The sequence below is a fragment of the Danio rerio genome, chromosome 25 (genome assembly GCF_049306965.1).
Source record: "Danio rerio strain Tuebingen ecotype United States chromosome 25, GRCz12tu, whole genome shotgun sequence".
Lineage (NCBI taxonomy): Eukaryota > Metazoa > Chordata > Actinopteri > Cypriniformes > Danionidae > Danio > Danio rerio.
Window position 1 is genome coordinate 22,343,227 of NC_133200.1, and position 19,521 is coordinate 22,362,747.

The 19,521-nt window shown below is 36.8% G+C and overlaps 2 protein-coding genes across 9 annotated transcripts in view; one reads left to right on the forward strand and one right to left on the reverse strand.

Moving 5' to 3' along the window:
* The first annotated feature begins 18 nt into the window (after positions 1 to 18).
* Positions 19 to 17,164, forward strand: rad52 (RAD52 homolog, DNA repair protein). 5 transcript variants are annotated; one of them, XR_012399892.1, is made up of 11 exons: positions 19 to 368; positions 483 to 584; positions 1,810 to 1,903; positions 3,572 to 3,639; positions 3,712 to 3,830; positions 6,970 to 7,045; positions 8,303 to 8,580; positions 8,664 to 8,984; positions 11,014 to 12,031; positions 12,931 to 13,125; positions 16,915 to 17,164. XR_012399892.1 is itself a non-coding variant. In XM_005163057.6 (11 exons), the coding sequence occupies exons 1-11, from the start codon at positions 303 to 305 to the stop codon at positions 16,974 to 16,976; spliced, it is 1,305 nt and encodes a 434-aa protein (XP_005163114.2). In that variant the 5' UTR covers positions 19 to 302; the 3' UTR covers positions 16,977 to 17,164. The 5 variants fall into 5 exon arrangements, 2 of the variants coding, with proteins under 2 accessions (XP_005163114.2, NP_001019622.1); XR_012399890.1 differs by having other exon boundaries at positions 8,664 to 8,833; positions 11,957 to 12,031; positions 12,931 to 13,458; positions 13,729 to 17,164; XM_005163057.6 differs by having other exon boundaries at positions 8,664 to 8,833; positions 11,957 to 12,031.
* A 116-nt stretch (positions 17,165 to 17,280) lies between these two features.
* wnk1a (WNK lysine deficient protein kinase 1a) overlaps positions 17,281 to 19,521 on the reverse strand; it is a 39,899-nt gene continuing 37,658 nt past the window's right edge. For all 4 annotated transcript variants that reach the window (XM_002666846.8, XM_009298027.5, XM_073943141.1 and 1 more), the window contains one exon: positions 17,281 to 18,947. In XM_002666846.8, the coding sequence (XP_002666892.4) occupies positions 18,663 to 18,947 (285 nt within the window). In that variant the 3' untranslated portion in view covers positions 17,281 to 18,662. The remainder of the gene's footprint in view (positions 18,948 to 19,521) is intronic.

Here is a 19,521-nt window from a genome sequence, read left to right on the forward strand (position 1 = left end):
AAAAAGACTGGGCGGGGCGTAGTAAACGTCATGACGCGGGTTATTCAAACGCTTATCAAAGGGCAGGATAAACTGTTATTATGTCGGTGTTCGTTTCTCAGTATCAGTAAGTTCATACAGTAGCCGTAACTGAACGGTCAAATGTTAATATTATTGGCGCAACAGAAAGATTTTAACGCGTTATGGGTGTAAACTAACGTTAGCGCGTTATGTTGTAGCAGTTTAGCAACCTCCTCCCGTGTTACGCAACAACAATATCGCTTAAAAGACAACACTGACCGATTTAGGCATCAAACACACACATGGATTATAGCAGCGGGAGGCAAGAGGAGAGAAAACCTCATACAACAAACACGTGTTTTGGGCAGGTAGATGACTTGTGTTTGACATGATAAGAGCATCTACAGAAAGACACGAATTACAGTGTGTTGATGTTATGATATTTTCAGAATTGAAAATGATTTAGTGACTGTTTGTTGTAGTATTCATACAGTGCAGAGGAATACCAGGCAGTCCAGAATGCACTGCGGCAGAAGCTCGGACCTGAATACATCAGCACCAGACAGGCTGGAGGAGGACAAAAGGTGAAGTTTGTCTTTTTTCTATGTAATCATCAATTACATTTCAGCAATGTAAAATGCTAAAGTGTTTTTTAATCAGAAGGACAAGCATGAATTTTAATGAAAGTCAAAATATTAAATGTCATGGATGTATGTTTAATTTGTAGTCCAGGTGGTCAAAATATCTATTTTAGGGGAGAGATTTAGGCCAAATTTAGGGGAAAAGGTTACTTTAGAAAGATGGCAGCATCATTATTTTATTAAGTTAATTCATTCATTCATTTTCCTTTGGTTTAGTACCAATAATTTATTTATCAGGGGTTACCACAGCGGAATGAACCACCTACTTATCCATGTTTTGCACAGCGGATGCCCTTGCAGGCCAGCTGCAACCCAGTACTGGGAAACATTCATATACTCTCAGATTCACAATCATACACTACAGCCAATTTAGTTTTCTTCAATTCTTCTACAGCACATGTCTTCGAACTGTGGGGAAAACCAGAGCACCCAGAAGAAACCCACGCAGACATGCAAACTCCACACAGAAATCCCAACTGACCCAGTCGGGGCTCGAACCAGTGCCCTCCTTTGCTGTGAGGCGACAGTGCTAATCACTGAGCCACTGTGCCATCCTTTATTAAGTATTTATTTATAAAAAAAACAATTTTTGTTTCCCCAATTTCTGTTTAACGGAGAGATTTTTTTAAACACATTTCTAAACATAATAGTTTTAACTCATTTCTAATAACTGATTTTTTTTTATCTTTGCCATGATGACAGTAAATAATATTTTACAAGATATTTATTCAAGACAATTCTATACAGCTTAAAGTGACATTTAAAGGCTTAACTAGGTTAATTGGGGTAATTAGGCAGGTTAGGATAATTAGGCAAGTTATTGTTTATTGATGGTTTATTCTGTAGAAAAAGAAAAATATCTGAAAGGGGCATTAATTTTGACCTTTTGACCTCATTCTTACTCTCATTCTAGCCGAAATATAACAAATAAGACTTTCTCCAGAATTAAAATTATTATCAGACATACTGTGTAAATTTCCTTGCTCTGTTAAACATAGTTTGGGAAATATTTAAAAAAGAAAATGAAACTCAAAGGATTTATTAATTGTGATTTCAACTGTATTTTTGTGGCTCTAGATAAAGGGGTCTCAATGCACTTCTGATTCAGACTCAGCTGGTGGCGGAAATATTCATTTGTAATAGTTTTTCCTTGTTTTTGTGTTTGCAGGTGTGCTACATTGAAGGTCACAAAGTTATAAGCCTGGCCAATGAAATGTTTGGGTACAATGGATGGTCACACTCGATATCTCAACAAAATGTTGGTAAGTACGTACACACAGGGTGCACTTACACTATGCTATCCGAACCATGCCCAGATGCGTTTCCCGGTTTGTTTGACAAGTGTGAGTGCTCTGAATCGCCCAGACGCAGTTCAGTTGGCTGGCCCCTTCTCTGACCTGGTTAGAAGTGTGCCAGAGCGTGGTTCGTTCGGGATTTAGCGCGATACTCTTGTAGTGTGAGTGCAAAACGTGCCTGAGCCTGCAACTGACGACGTGACGTCACTTTTAAGTGACTGTTTCATATGGATTTATTAATCATTCTTACTTTTCAATAAACACAAGCTGTTGTAGTTTATTAAAGACAAAAACCCCTCGCTGCATTTTATGCGTGTCAAAAGTGCTGGTTCTGTTCAGATAAAGTGTTTGACTGCGTGTCACTGTATCCCCGGCAAGAGCACTTCTTTTCCTGTTAAACTGAACAGTCGTATCATTGATGACGTAAACATGCTCAGGTTCGGAAGGCAAAATGCAGATGGGGAGAGGGGGGGAACAATCGCGCTTCGTCACAATTCAAGGCAACTGTACATAGTGTGAGTACGCCCTGTATTACTATACTTTAAGACTTCTGGTTTGTTCATATATATAAATTGTTTTCATTAGTTTAGCCCTGATCAAAATAAAACCCCAAACATAGAATATTCATATGTATAATATTTCTTGATGTAATTTATCTTTCAGTTGAACCATATTTACATCTTGATATTTGGAAGCAGATTGAGAGTTGTCTTTTCATTGGTCTCAGTCTGCTTGTTTAAAACACACAAGATTTGTATGACTCTTTTCATTTAAAGTTTGTTTTAGTCAGATCAAGTACTTTCATTTCTATAGCATTTTGCACATTGTGTCAAAGCTGCTTCACATAGAAGAACCAGCAAATAATTAAAGCCAGATAATAAAACTTCATCATTGTAAAATATATTCAATATATTAATCAGGGAGTAAAATAGTGGTAGAATGCTTGTGTAGTTCTAGTTTAAAATGATTCAGATTAATAAGAATGTCACTGTTATTAATAAGGATAATACACTGACCTGGCACCATGGTGGCTCAGTGGTTAGTGCTGTCTCCTCTCAGCAAGAAAGTCGCTGGTTCGAGTCCCGGCTGGGTCAGTTGGCATTTCTGTTTGGAGTTTGCATGGGTTTCCTCTGGCTGCTCTGGTTTCTATGCATTATAGGTGAATTACGTAACTAATTTGGTATGAGTGGGTGTGTGAATGTGAGAGTGTAAGAGTGTTTCCCAGTACTGGGTTGTGGCTGGAAAGGCATCCGCTGCGTAAAACATATGCTGGAATTGTTGGTTGTTCATTCTGCTGTATAAGGGACTAAGCTGAAGGAAAATGAATAAATGAAAGAATGAATGAATGGCTGGGCGATGCAGTGGCGCAGTAGGTAGTGCTGTCGCCTCACAGCACGAAGGTCGCTAGTTCGAGCCTCAGCTAGGTCAGTTGGCGTTTCTGTGTGGAGTTTGCATGTTCTCGCTGCGTTCGCGGCTGGAAGGGCATCCGCTGCATAAAAACATGCTGGATAAGCTAGCGGTTCATTCCGTTGTGGCGACCCCGGATTAATAAAGGGACTAAGCTGAAAAGAAAATGAATGACTGAATGATACACTGTCAAGCATCAACACAACCTTGTTTGATCTTGTCCTCCAGACTTTGTGGACCTGATCAATGGGAAGTTTTACGTTGGAGTCAGTGCTTTCATTAAGGTCCAGTTAAAGGTAAGAGCTCTGACAATACAGAAGTACAGAGTTGTGAGTAGCATCTAAATTCTTCAGTGTTTTTCTCCATAGGATGGCTCATTTCATGAGGATGTAGGATATGGGGTTAGCGAAGGCCTCAAATCCAAAGCTCTGTCCCTGGAAAAAGCAAGAAAAGAAGCTGTCACAGATGGATTGAAAAGAGCACTCAAGTAACTACATCAGATTTCGATTGGTCATTCTATGGCAAATATTTTTTCATTTCTTTTTAAAGTAATAGGATTTTCTTTAGTTGTATTTAGCTAGTTTTATTTACCTATGTGAATTAACCATTTTAGTTTGAGTATATAAATGTTTGTGAACTGTATTATCATCTTAATAAGCAGACAATCATTGTTGATTTTTTTCCCCTATGAAATATGTCTTTGTTGGCTTTTTTATTTTGTTTGAGGATCCCCACCACTGTGATCAATTGATTGATGTGTATACCTAATGCCTAGTTCAGACTGCATGATTTTAGCCCCGATTTTGGCTCGCCGACAGGTTTTGAGAAATCGCCGACAAATGCCTGAAATCACAGGCAAATCTGTGCTCGTGCACGTGAGTGACAATCACACAGTATGAACGATCAAAGACGTGATCTGAGAGAATCGCCGATGAGTCGCCGATGCCTGTGAGATATTTGGCATGCTAAATATCTGGAGCCGTCGGTGATTCAAATCATGACGTGTGAATTGAGTTTTGACTGAAAATAACATCAGCGATCTCCTACAGCCAATGAGAGAGCAGCTTTCACTTGTGTGTGCATGTGTGTATACCTGCTGCAGGCCAGCGGGAGGCTGGGGGAGAAGTTAAAAGCGCTCTTTTTTCGATTTATTTGGACCGACGAAATGGAGGAAAAACTAGTGGAGGTTTGACAGGACTCAGGAGCAACTGTGTCTGTTTGACGGTTCATACAGAAAGAAGTTAGTTTATCATCAACGTTGAGGAGAAATAGCTAATTCCCTTTAAACCCAGATGAGCAAACATGTACATGTTCTACCCCCTTAAAGGCTTCTTTCTCATTATGTAGTTAATAACAAAAGATAAACTACGTGTTTTTGGCTGTGAGACGTAGTTGTCGGCAATTCTTCCTATAGTAAAGTCATGCAATGTGAAAGTCCCTGTCGCCAATCCATCTTGCAGTGTAAACAAAGCAGCGACGAAACGCTAGCCCAGATAGTCAAGCAGTGTGAAAACATCTGTGACATGACTACCTTGAAAATCATGCAGTCTGAACTCGGCATTACTCAAACAGAGTTGCTAATTGCCAAATAATGATGTGAAAATCGTGTCCCAAGATGTTTGGGTGGAAGATTTTTCAGTACATTAAATATATTTAGTTTAAATTGATAAACTATATAAACTGTGCATGTTTTTCAAGTGTGACCTTAAAATATGGAATGACAGTAAAGGGCTTGAGTTAAAGGGACTTAAATTTCCCATGGAGGGATTACATTTTTTTAACCAATATGATTTATGACAAGAATTGCTAATACAATAATGTGCACCTTGTAGGGTCCAGCCAGTTGGTCCAATGACGGTATCCAATGGTGGATGAAGGTTCACTACATGTTCGGTCTATCCAGTGCACAATGTTGATTTATATTAAACTTAACTCATATCTGACTCCAATTTTAGTATGAGATGGTTTAGAATATTAATATGTTTATCCTCGTTTTATCTGACTCCAATTATAAAACATTGAGAAGATTATTTTGTTTCCTTTCACATTAATTTAGATTATGATTGAATATTCTCTTCGGTTCATCATTTTATGTTATTCTCGTTCATTGGGATCTCTATAACATCCTGAATCTTGTACCGGCCGAGTATACAATTTCTTAAGCACAAGCATGTCAGTCTTGGTCACTAAACAGGGGCGATTGACCGCTATCCTAAAAAGGCAGAACCCTACTTACTCAGATTAGGATATTTTTTATGCGGTCCCCATAGGTCTGCTACCTCCTAAATCAGACAGAGCTATTTAGTCATATAACGATCATTACTATAGAATTAAGCAGACCAGTCGTACTTAAACTAGTAGTAACTTTGAATAATCACTATACTATCTAAATAGTATTAAAAGTTTATCGGGTGAAGGACTATCCCCTTAGATATCATTTTACAGCCTAAGTATACATGAATAAATGCCAATTTGTTAGTCGGAGCTCTAGAGACATCGTGTAACGTGCCGCAATGCTCCGTCTACCGTGTTCTAGTCCGCTACTAACCTGAACAGGGGCTTGTGGTGCTATGAAATTACCACAATCTACTAAAGATAATAACACGAACTCTGTTTGAATCATTCAAAACATAACAATTTATTAGTCAGGTAAATGTATTATGCCAATTCAATCAGTCAATTCATAAATGATCAATACAAAACATCAAATTATCAAAGATAAATCCAAGATGAAAAGATGCATACCTGACTTTGAAATATACATAACATGGGGCAGACCCCATGTTATGGGCTGATCTGGTTAGGCAGAATCGCCCTGAGTTTTTCTCAAACCTTGCCTTAAATAATCCAAGAATTCCCTCAAGGAAGGGGGTGTGTGTAAAAAGTCACACCCTTCACAGTGGTTCAAAAGATGCCTGAAGTTATATATTTATTGTGTTGATTATATCTATTTCTGAGAGAATGAGACCATTGTACCAATCGCACTGAGACATTTCAAATGATATCAAACATGATAGTTAAAGTCAGTTTGGTTAATCTAAAACATTGAAATGACCATATGCGTGAGTTGGGGGGATGAAGCTGAGTTTCAACATAGTCAGATGCAAATGCAGCAGGAACTGGTTTTTCACGCATTCCCCCCTGGTGGGTTGTGGAGTCCATTGGCCCTGTCTTCAGCTCATGTTTTGAATTGTCAAAGACATCAAAAATATTTGTAATATTTCAATTCTTACAACCTTTTGTAAAGCTGCTTTGAAAAAATAACTTTTGTGAAAGGCGATACACAAATTAAATTAAATTGAATTAAAAAATAATGCTTTTATGTTGCAATGATGCATGAAGTTGACCAAAAACAGCAGTAAAGGTATTTATAACCCTATATTAGAATTTTACATCTTTGATGTTTTTTAGCAAAGGTCAGGTTCCATAGAAATATTAAGCCGCACAACGTTTTTACGCCATTGATAAGAACGGAGAAATGTTTTTATATGCCAGATCATCATATTTGAATGATTTCTGAAGGATCATGTGACACTGAAGAATTTTTGTAATGATGTTGGAAATGTAACACTGCCATCACAGGAAATATAGAAATATAATTTCATTTTATTTTATTTACCAATAAGGTGTTTTGGAAATGCGCTTGGAAACTGTATTCTGAACAAGGAGTATCTTATCGCCATCAACAAAATACCAAAGCAGGTAAGAAGTCATTTTATAAGGGTTAAACATGAATGTTTAGTCATTAAAAAAAATGTACTTTTTCATATATTAGAATATGTCCTGTGCAAAAATAATGGATTTATTTATATATTATCATTAGAAGTGCTGGCCAAAGATTATTCACATGCAAAATAAAAGTTGTTTTGACGTAAAATCTGTGTGTGTATTATATTATATATATATATATATATATATATATATATATATATATATATATATATATATATATATATATATATTTGTATGCATGTGTGTGCGATGTACACACATACATAAAAACAATACTATTTTGTTATATAGACAATTAAATTTATACATAACTTCTAAAAACAAAAAAAATAGCATTTGGTCAAACATAAGCACGTATGGGTTTATTGATATACAGTGCTCAGCATATATGAGTACACCCCATTTTGAAAACTGATTTTTTTTTTGTTCATTCTTTAGTGAATATAGGCAATATTTATTGGTGCATTTGAAAAAAAAACATTTTTACTAAACCGATTTATTTATTAAAATAATGTTTTATTCACAGAACCTCTTTAGAAATGGAAAATAATAAATAAATGCTAAATATTGCAAAAAAACAAAAGACAAATTCAGACTATAACATGTTTATATGCACATAATATTGTAATGCTTCCTATAGAAAATATGAATTTTAATGGGAGATTTGTGAGGGGTGTACTCACGTATGCTAAGCACTGTATAATATGAATAATAATAAATAATTATAAATACACACAGATGTATCATGACATTTTTACTGCAGTTTATAAAAGATGCCCACAAAGAATGTAACAATAATTTATGTACCAATAAATATTATTACATCTCTATCTCTATAAGTGAGTGAGTGATTAAATGTTGAATGTGATGAGTTTTCAACAATACTAAATTGAAACTTAATTTTTTCTACATGGTTTTATAGTTTTTTGTTATTAAAATTGAAAAATTGAAGTTCCTGTTTCAAAAGTTACAGATAGATGGCTAATTTGTATGTCATTGATATGTTTAGTGCTAAGGTAAATAAACACTTTTGGCACTTTTTTCGAGTCTTTTCATTAGTTTTGTTTTCCTGTAAATTACTCAATAAATACCGTACCGTGCCATTCATACCGAGGTATTACCGTACCGTGAAATTCTGATACCGTTACATCCCTAATTCATATTGCAAAAAAACAAAATATCGCAATCTGTATGTACCTGAATACAGTGTACTTCCTGTCATCGCAGCCTCCTCCTCCTTTGGACGCAGACAAAACCAAACGTAGCGATTTGGAGCCGTCTGTAGAGAAAGCCAGGTTTGACAGCCTGGCCCAAACAAACAGCAGGCAATTTACCAAACTGGAAAACCCAGCCAACATCCCCATAGAGCAGATGGGAAATCTCCCTGTACGGGAAGGCCATGAGAGCGCCACAGGGCCCAGGACTTCATTGACAAACACAACGGCACTTCTTGGCAACACAACGACTCACCAGGATACAGAAAACAGGCCCAGCAACACCTCCAGGTAAATTTATGTGCTGCTGCTAATGCACAACGTACACAGCTAGACAGCTGCACTTGTGATAAATCCGGTTTCTGTTTTCTTAGGTCAGCATCTGATACCACGGAGCTGTCCTCGTCTGATCCTCTGCTGGACTCGAAGCAGCAGAGGAAGCTGAGACAGCAGCAGCTGCAGCAGAAGTTCAGACAGGAGATGGAGGCTAAGAAGCTGCTGCAAGAGAAGAAAGACCAGCAGCCCACGCTGCACATTAAACAAGGTAAAGAATAGTACTTGTGCATCAAAAGACAAAATGCTCAACTGGTGTTCTGTTTTAACAACGTATACATTACTTTTGCACAAAAAAAATTGTAGTTAAATGTATAAGCATCAATGTGCTGACTGCATTTAATTCGCACTAAAACTAGCCGGTGCTAATGTTGCATTGTTAGCGAATTGAACAGTATTGACAATGCATTTGTTTTGCTCTAAAATTAGTTATTGGTAATGTTGCATTGTTTTTGCAATGTGTTATGAGCTTCAAAACAGCATGTGTGTATATTTATATATATATATATATATATATATATATATATATATATATATTCTGCAAATAGTGCCGTGTTGCGAAACATTTGCATGTATTTTGTTGATGACATCATCAACGACTAGTCAACTTGACTTCAATAATATTAAAGTCGACTTCAAAAAAATCATTCAACCACACAGACCGAGGTATCAAACAGGGGTGTTCTTGGAGGGCTGCAGGCCTGCAAAGTTTAGTTCCAACTCTAAATAAACACACTTGGTCATACTAATTGACTCCTTCAAGCTTGTTTGAAACTTACAGGCAAGTCTGTTGAAGCAGGGTTAGAACTGTGTAGGGCTGTGGGTAGTGATGGTGAAATGAAGCTTTGTGAACCAGTTCGACTCGAATTGTATCGAAAAACAGTTCGTTACTCGAAGTTTTCCAAATTAGAGCTTGATGAGGACCTTTGCTGGTTAAAGTATGGAAAAGCGCTGTGTTGCAAAAATGTTAAATACTCACAACTGACTAACTCATTCATGTAGTAATACAACAATAGTAATATAAACAAATGACTCAATTACTGTAGTTCTTTACACGTTACCTCACACCACCGATGACTGCAGTAAAATCCAAGGTATTCAAAAGTATTTGTTTATCTCATTCCAGCTGGTCCTTCCCCCACCCACTCATTCCAAGCGGGGATTGAACCTGCATGGGAAGCAAATGCACTAAGGAGAAGGCTATGGGAGTGAGGCTTTCAGGCTGCACTCATCAGCTGGCCTCCATTACACACCATACTACAATATGCAGTGGTCTTAAAAATAGTTGTAATTAATACACTTATACACCTGTAGTATGGTCCTAAAGATTTTTACTATAAATTATTATTATTCTTTTTTTTGTTGAATTACTAGTGTGTGAGACCGGTGCAGTGCTTGGAAACAGTGTTTAAACCTTTAATCAAAATTTAAAGCAGTCACGTGTGTGCATAGGCGAAAATGAAGCTTCGGACATCACTAATCATGTGATGGATGGCAAAACTAATCAAACTTCTGATCAAACTAATCAAAGTTCTGCAGGGTGCCATTTTCCAAATTTTGATTGCCAATCTTAAGCCAATTTTATTGGTTTGTTTTGGTTTGGAATTTCCCAACCAATCGCAGAACTCAGGGGACCAGAGTGAGTGCTCCAACTTGGCCCCCCCTGATCCATCATTTTTTTTGATACATGCAACTTCACATTACTAGCTGTGGGTCTTCAGGAACTGAACTTGACACCCCTGCACTAGGGCATACTGGAATTTCAGCAAATAAGTTTTCTTATTGAATTAAAAGTTTATCCTACATGTACGGATAAATCATTGTATAAATTTGATGTACATCTTGGGATTTCCATTGAGCCTTTTTAATGCAATATTTCAAATTGCACATAAAGATAGGTGGATTGAACAATTGCTACTAAAATCTATAGTAAGGAAAAAAATACTACAGAGGTCAACGGAGGCTTCAGAAGAAGGAAACAAAGGGTTTCTGAACAAGTGTAGGATGAGTACACAATGGTTAAATGATTATTTTTGGATGAACATTGAAGGTCCTTGAACTTTTAAATCGTTGTGCACTCAGAGCTGGAAAATCTCACATGTTGAAAAATAAACACAACGTCATAATGTGTGAATCATGTTAACACACCGCCTCCGAAACTTCCATACGTCAGAAAAACAATTCAAGTGGGCTCAATTTTCAGTTTTTTTTTTTTAAATACAAAGGTTGCAAACATTTGAAGAGGTCTTTTGACAAGTTCAGAGCCACAGTACATGTTAAAGTGCTAATGTCAAGAATGGTTTTATGCCACAGTTTAGGGTTTCACATATCTATACCTTTTACATGCTGCCAGTCTCTGTTCAGAATTAATTGTTTCTTGGAACTTTGCAGTCTTTAATATGTGGTTCCTGAATCGCTAGTACAGCACAACACTAATCTTTGTATCTAAATCTTGATATAAAGTTTGTATGCAGTCACAGGATTGGATGGACCCAATGTTCCCTCTTACTTTTTTTTCTTTTTAGGATGAAGCATTAAGAACACTTTTGTGTGGCAAATACCTGTAAAAATGACTTTGTTCACCAATGTCTCCTCTTCCACGTTTACAAACACAATCCTCATATTGCCCATAGTGTACACGTACATTGAGACTTGATGTGTCTAAAAAGGACATGGGCAACGTGATTTTGACAGTTTTTTTGTTTTGTATCTCACAAAAAGTGTTTTTGGAGCTTCTTATGATTACGCCTGATTCACACTGGGCTTCAGTGTCAACACTTAATGGAGGGCGTGCCTGAAGTTGGGGGCCAATGAAATGAATCCACAATCGGTTACTGTCTGAGCTCGGTTATTTGTATAAAGTGATCTGATCTTTCATTGACACTTTTTTTGTCAAATTTACAACTTCTGCAGCGAGCAACTCTGCTGAAGCGGCGCAGACGGATCTATGATTCCGTTCGGCAACGCTTGACGTCACCCATTCGAAGTTAATAGGAAGCATTTATAATAGAAAGCACTGAAGCCCTGTATAATTCAGGGTGTTACAATTGAACCACTGAAGTCACATGGAATGTTTTTGGATCCTTTTCTGGACTTTGAACATCTCTGAGTGAGCTCTGTGATTTATTCTAAAATATCTTTCTTAGTCTTGAAGTTAAACAAAGGTCTCTGAGGATTGAAATGGCATGAGTGTGAGTAACTAATTACAGAATTTTCCTTTTTGAACTAACCCTTAAAGGGTTCATGTTTCAGCCATTAGTATGAAAGATTGAAGTATATACCTGCATGGCTGTCAGGTCTTTTGTGTTCTCCATCAGTGACTTTATTGTTTTAGAACAGGGTGTAGGTCCTGTTAACCATAGTACACCAAACGGACACCTGGTGACCAAGCAGGAGCAGTATCTGGCTGGTAAGGGATGTGTGTGTGCACTTTGGGGAAAAATGGGGGATAAATGATCACTTTAGCACCACCAGTATATTCAATGGAGTTTCTGCACTAGCCTGCTGATCCTGACAGCATTTGCGTGTAAAAGGCTTTTTTATCTAATTTTACGCTTAACTAAATAAATGCTGAAGTCTATTAAACTGAATATATTTTATTTACATTACAACATCGAAGCTGTAAAAAGAACTGTAAAAAGTTGAAAGAAGTCACATTAATCGTTCACCAGAAGTTTATCTTCAGGAAAGAAACACTAGCTGTGCTTATACCCTATACTTTTATATCATTAAACTACATTTTCTCTGAAAGTATTAATAATTTTTTTTCCATTTGGAATCGTAGTATTATAAAATACAAAAAAATTTTCTAACTGGCGCATGACATGATCTAGTGGGTTGTCTACTGTCATCTTTAAGGTGTGCGTTCATGATTTCAGGAGGCATGGCTTTGGGCAGCAGTAAAGGGACTGTGTTTTCAAAGATATTATGCGAAACGATTAGCATTTTGGCAGATCACAGCACCTTTAATACTATTATCTGTATTAATGAAAATATATCAGAATTTTTTTTTTAAATGATAAAATGACTGAATACTTGTCTTATAATGTTTTACGGCCATATTAAATGCATACATAAATAAAAAAAAATGAATTCTGTCAATCCAAAAATATTATTAATAAATTAATATTAATAATAAGTCTTTCACTTATTTACACCAAGAAAATATCTTTTGCATTTCACAATGACACAAAATGGACTAAATCAGTGACTGAATATTCAGATTTGACTTTAATGCGTCTCACTAATGTTAAAGTAATTTCAAATGATGTTTGGTGAACATGAACTAAAAATCTCACTTCTCCTCAGATGACCCAGAATTGTGGGACTTCACTTTGGACGGCATCGATATGCTGGACGATCCTTCAACGAGATCCACTGACCCTCCTCGTCCTTCCACACCAAACCAGCACACGATGACGACACGCAGCAAGACCCCGCAGAGACCCCAATGCCTGAGACCACCAGCCCAACCTCAGGGCCACTTCAGATCTTCCACAGCAGGTACAGTCTGACACAATCACACGAGAGACACACACTCACACAGAATATGTCAGAACGAGGCTTGTTTTCACATGCCCACCTCTGCTTTTGCCTCTTCACTCATGCAAACATCACACGTCCCCATTAATATAAATAGACGGGAACTTCACACTCTCAGAGCTGGCAGACCACAGACTAGATCAAGACTCGGCTTGTTGACTTTGTTCATTAAAAAAAATAGTTTAGATAAGATTTTATTGGTTAATTAAAGGTTAATTAAGGCATTGCTGCTGAGTAGGGTTAAATAAATGAGCAAATGACGCATTGTTTAATTAAACATGTGCTAATTTGCATGTTTTCAGGACATTGTACTGTCAAATTTAAAATCTTTTGACACAAGCATCAAAGGTTTTTATAGAGGAGGTTTCTGAAATCTTACATTAAAAAAATGACATTGTTATACCGAAAATACAACCAAACAATTTTCACAATTTCCCCTGATTCTGATTGTCTGGAAGGTGTGCAATAAAATAATTTCCTGCACAGGCAGTTCTACTCAGTTTTAATCACAATTTGAAGTAATTGCACCATTCTCCAACATTAGTAACCTTCACTCCTCTGTAGGATCAACCAACTCACTTGTATATTTTGAAGATATAGCCAACACGTCACTATGAGTGCAGGTTAATGCTCTCATTTTGATGCAAAATAAACGCGAGTGTCTTCTGGATTTTTTTTTTACATTGATATTTTTATTATAGATTTGACTTTAGACTTATATTAAACGAGAAATATGTTTGCTATGCTAATATTTTCTGTTAGAATTAGTTAATATAAATAGTTGTTTTTTCAATCGGGCTTTTTTTAAAATGCAGTTTTACTTTACTACATTTATTTTTAAGACAGACCGTGTCGCAGCAAAGTTTCACATTTGAAATATTTCAATTATTTCAAATATGTTATTAAAAAATACAATTTCAGCTCACTTAATGTCATAATATATATCCAAATTATTATGTTGGACTCAATAAAATTTTTAAGGGCGATGTATTTATCAGCTCCGAATTTAAAACTACAGATGTGCTAAAGGGTGTACTTACACTAGGCACAGTTGCCTTGAACTGAGCCTGGGCACAATTGTCCCTACTTCTCCAACGCATAATCTTTGCAACTCTTCAGCTTAAACAGGAAGAGATCGCTCTCGCTCATTACAATAGAAATTGCTTTATGCGAAACTCCGACTGCATGATTTTCATAGTAGTTGTGTCACAGATGTTTTTACACTGCATGAATATCTGGGATAGTGTTTCATTGCTGCTGTACGTACACTGTAGGATGGATTGGCGGCAGGGGGTTTCACACTGCATGACATTACAATAGGAAGAATTGTCGAAAAATTTGTCTTGGTCCCCCAACCAAACACATGTGTGACATGAAAACAATACGAGGTCTCGTAATATTTCTTTAGCTTTTAACTACATAATGAGAAAGAAGCCTTTAGTGGGGTAGAAAATGTACTTGTATTCCTCACCTGTGTTTTGAAGGAAATTTGCAATTTCTCCCTTTTTTTTCGACCTGGTTGTAATGTTGCTTAGATGACAGGTCAAACAGTCATGGGTGCTTCTGCCCAATTTACACTAGTTTTTTCTACCTTTCTTGGGCCCAAATTAGGGATGCTCAATATAATCGATTAACTGTTAACCGAAAGGCTGCGTTTGTGACCGATTAATGCTATCAGTTAAACGATTAAAATTATTATTTTATATATTTTTAGTTTGACTGCATAAGGGGCCGATTGAATGCGCCTTTGCGTTAAGAGGGGCATCTTTTGCACGCGGCTCATCCCAAAGCAGCAGTTTGTGTTGTCAAAACAACTACAGAGCTTCATTACTCTTTCAAAAAATTCAGTTATTGTTGTTGTTGTTTTTAATAGCGGATTATTATTGCACCAAAACGTATTAAAAGGTAAGTGTATTATAACAGCGCAAATTTTTCTGTAACCATATAGTGCTGTGCGCTATCTGTTTAATCCTTTGGGGTTACGTGCTGACTGACTGACATGTGCGCAATGCGTGAGCCCAGCAAACACGCAGAAGCTTTCAGTTAAGATGAACACAGTTTCTATAGTTATACTTTATTTATAGATAAAGTATGGCTCTGCATAGAATCACTCTATCTTGTTGGAGTTTATAGCCGTTTCGCTTTACTTCAGGACGCATTAATGCCGCTCTGATGGTCTAATCGCTGTTTTAAGTTATTCAGAGCTGGATGAATATACAAATCTTGAATGTCACAATATTATTAAATATTACAATTGTAACAACACAGACAGCAACACTTTTGCACAATCGCTACCCAGCTGATTCAGTCGTTTCATAAGAGGACCGCGCTTCTTCTCTTCTTTTTTCCTTGTCAACATAAAGGCAGTGAGGTGCGCCTCGCGTTTTTGGAATGAAAAAAGCACATTAGCTGTAGTCAGCCACTTGTTTAACTGCAAGGCATACTTAACTTTGCGGGACGATAACGTATAACCCGTGCCTACAGACACACTTGCCAAAGACGCAAAATAGAAGAAGAATATTGCTGTTTAAAACAGACGTGTTGATGCCAAAAAACGTGTTGATGTTGACCTGGATCTGCTTCATAAACGCAACAAATAGGCTTTACCTTTTATTTTACAGCTTATAAAGCATGTATGTACATTAATGCAATATCATATTTAACAACACAACTGTTTACAAAAAGACAACATATGTGCACGTTGTTGTTGTCTTTTCATCACGCAGCGCGCACACTTGAACCGCGAGGGAGAGAGAGGAAACCATATCAGGACATATTCTTTAAAATAATGATTTCTATTAAAAATGTAAAAAGGTTTTGTGATTATAATAATAACAGCGGGGCATTAAATAAATGCATATTTTCCGTGGAGCGAGCAATTTGAGGAAGTCAGCTGTTTTAATTTGACGGAAGAAAAAAACATATGATTGGAAAAAAAACAGCCTATGCCGGTTATTAAAAAGTATCAGTCAGTATTTTCGTTTTGTAATATAAATTAATTAAGTGAAAATAATTTAGGGCAGTCCTATTTATTTTATTTAGTTTATTCCATTCCTCTGTGCTAAACACTGCAGGTGCGTGAAAATGCCCTGTTGTGTTCTGTTATTAATATGCTAGCATATAAAAATAAATCAGTATTTTAAAATGCAATATTTAATGTGTCGGACACAAAATAGTCGCGTCAATTTGTTTAATATAAAATTAATAGTAATCTGACCAGTTAACCGTTAATAACCGATAAATGAGCGGCGGTTGTCGGTTAGCAAAATTAACCGAAATGAGCATCCCTACATTACCTCATTACTTGACTGCGTGAGACCAATCGAGGATCAAAACATGACCTCTCTGGACAGAAATTTAAAATATGGACCGCTTGCTTGCTTTTTTAAAATGTCTAATCATCTTGTTTAATCCTGTCCATCTTCACAGCTCTGCAAGCTCAAACTCTAGTGTGACCCACAGCTTAAATTGTGGTGTAATACCGCCCACTAGGAGGTCTCTGCGATGGTTCAGTTAACTTAGTGCGAGTACATCTAAATACTCTCTATGTCCTAGTGTCATGAATTTAATAGTTGATCTGGATTGGTCATCTTGTGTATTCATAATGCTTTTAATTCAAAGGGAAAGATAAATGTGTAAATTAAGATTGATTGATAAATTAAGGAACTTTTTTTTTTTTTTTTACATCTAATTACCATTGCAATTAACTTCTAAATTCAAACTGTGCTAATGTTCTAATTATTAATGAAGGTGGACCATCGAGCCCATACAGACACGGCCAGATGATGAAGAAACGAAGATTGGACACGTGATGAATTAAGCTATTTATTGCCTTTTTTTTTTTTTTAAAGATTTTTAAAGTTTTTTTTTTTTTTAAATACATTTTGTTTTATTAATTTGTGTATATGTTAAAATAATAAATGTGTGCCATTTCTTTCCAGCTGAACCTTCTAAAATGTAATTTAAGATTTCTTTTTTAAAATAAACAATATTGCCACCATGTTTGCTTTTTTTTATTGGTACCTGATATGAGGAATTACATAAATGTCAAGTTGTGTGTGACAATGTTTTGGAAAACCCCTTATTAAAAAAAAAAAAAAAAGCAAACTCTAGGGGTAGGAGAAAATGTCCAAAAGGTTTTATTAAGATTTGAATATATATATACATATACTTTTTTACAAGACAGATAAACAAAACCATAGATAGTCACCAAAAGGACCCTGGATGAAAATTATTGACAGAAAACATCTGCAGCAGCTTTTTTTTTTTTTGACCCCACAAATTAATGCTGTCTTCTATGGGAACAAATGTGAGAAGTGGAATGTGAAAACATGTCGTTTTCTAAATTTCAGTTATGTGACAGTAGCTTGTGACTGTGATCAGTGGTACTTTAACAGTTTCACTGTGTCTAAATGTGGTTCTGGGTCAATTACAGAGCACTCAAGTATCAAAAGCAACAAATAACCCTCCCCAGTCGGTTAAACCTTTAAACGGCGCATATTCTGCATTGCAGTAACATTTACCTTCTCTAGAGAAGTCAAGCGGATCATTTCCGAGGCGATTAGACATCACTTCAGCAAACGATTGGCACTCAAATAGTGGAATAGAAAACGATTTAGAGGAAAAAAAATAGGGGGAGTGATATTTCAAAATAAAAATTAAACAAAAACCTGAAATCATGCAGTGCTGTAGTTTAATACTGTCACTACAGTCAATTGCACCATCTTATATTTCCTGTCCATTTCATCAACTGCAGTACATTTGCTTGGAATATGTATGGGGAAGATGGGGAAGACATAACAATCCTGTGTTTTAAGGCTACCTTCATTTAAAGTGATAGGATGAAAAAATATGCATACAGGATGACCACCCATATCCAAGTGTCGACAGGGAATACTGGTGACTGTCTATATAAGATATACTGTATTATTGTAAGTTTATCATAAATGAAAGAAATAAAAAAGTCACGAATGAACAATGCTATGAAATACGTGCAAGTACAAAGAGCTATAAAACCCCGCGCTACCTTCCTCCAATTGCACATCCTTTTGCTTTCATGCCAAACTCAAACTCTCCAACACTTCCCTAAAATGCAACATTCCAACCTTCCAGAAATCTAAACTTGAACTTGTGTTGGTGGCACAGTCTTCTCTCCATCCATCTCTCTATCTGTTTTTGAACTTCTGTAGGTAAACTGCAAAACCATCACTGTATTTCACCAGTTACACTGCCTGACTTTATTACAATAAGGACGGTATCCATACTATAAGGCTATATATCGGATCTTTAAGACACACCAGTTTAACCCATTCGTGCCTCTATCAAAAGTACACATTCAGTCTTTTAAATAGCAGGTTAGATCAGATTCAAATAACCCGAGTCACATTTTATGGACCTGAAAGTTTTTTGTAAACTGTCAGATAAAGTGTGTCCACTTTAAGAACTAGGCCCGATAATCTAAACCCCATGAGGCACAGCTTTACCCTTCGCCAGCTGTCTCAGCTTGCCTGAGTGGTGCGCAGATTGCTTGATCCGCAGTTATTTCCGGTTTGGTGGGCTCCTGATGGGATAAGGAAACCCTGCTGTAGTCCTGCAGGTGGAGCGGTGGATGATATTGTCCCCACCTGATTCCATTGAGGCATGTTGTAGTTGGGACAAGTGTAGCCAAATTGCTGATTGGCCACACCTATTGAACCCTTCCGTCCAGCTGTGGGGTTGATGGTCGCTGGGATGTGGCCACCAGTGGAACAAAGCTGACCTGGTGCGGAGTATTTTCGTGGCATCTGAGGAGAAAGATTGAAGGCTTCGTTTAGTGATAGTTTGAGTCTTATGCCTGACTGGTTGACAGTGTTTAAATTATGGTGAAATTTAGTTTGCAGGACAACTACTACTAGGGTGCTTGTCCACAAAATATAATTTTTTCTTGAGTATATTTTTTCAGTTGTTCTGAAAGGAAGAAGTGTGTAGTGCAGGGGTTCTCAAACTGTTGCAGTAGGGCCGGTGTCCTGAAGATTTTCCCTCCAACTTGCCTCAACACACCTGCAAGGATGTTTCTAGAAAGTGAAGGCTTGATTAGCTAGCTTTGATGTGTCTAAGGTTGGAACACAACTTTGCAGGACACCAGCTCTCCAGAACATAGTTTAAGAACCCCGGTGTAGTGTTTGGAACACCAGCAGAATGGTAAGGCGCTGAGAATTCAATTTAGGCTCAGTATTTTGTAAAATTGCTCTGACATTTTAGGAAGCAACCACAGCTGAGTATTTTTGGAAGAGTGCTAGCTTTTTCAGTTGTGCACAACAGTTTGGTGTGCACACACTCTTAAAGTCAGTATAAAACACCAATTTTGTGAGCTACATC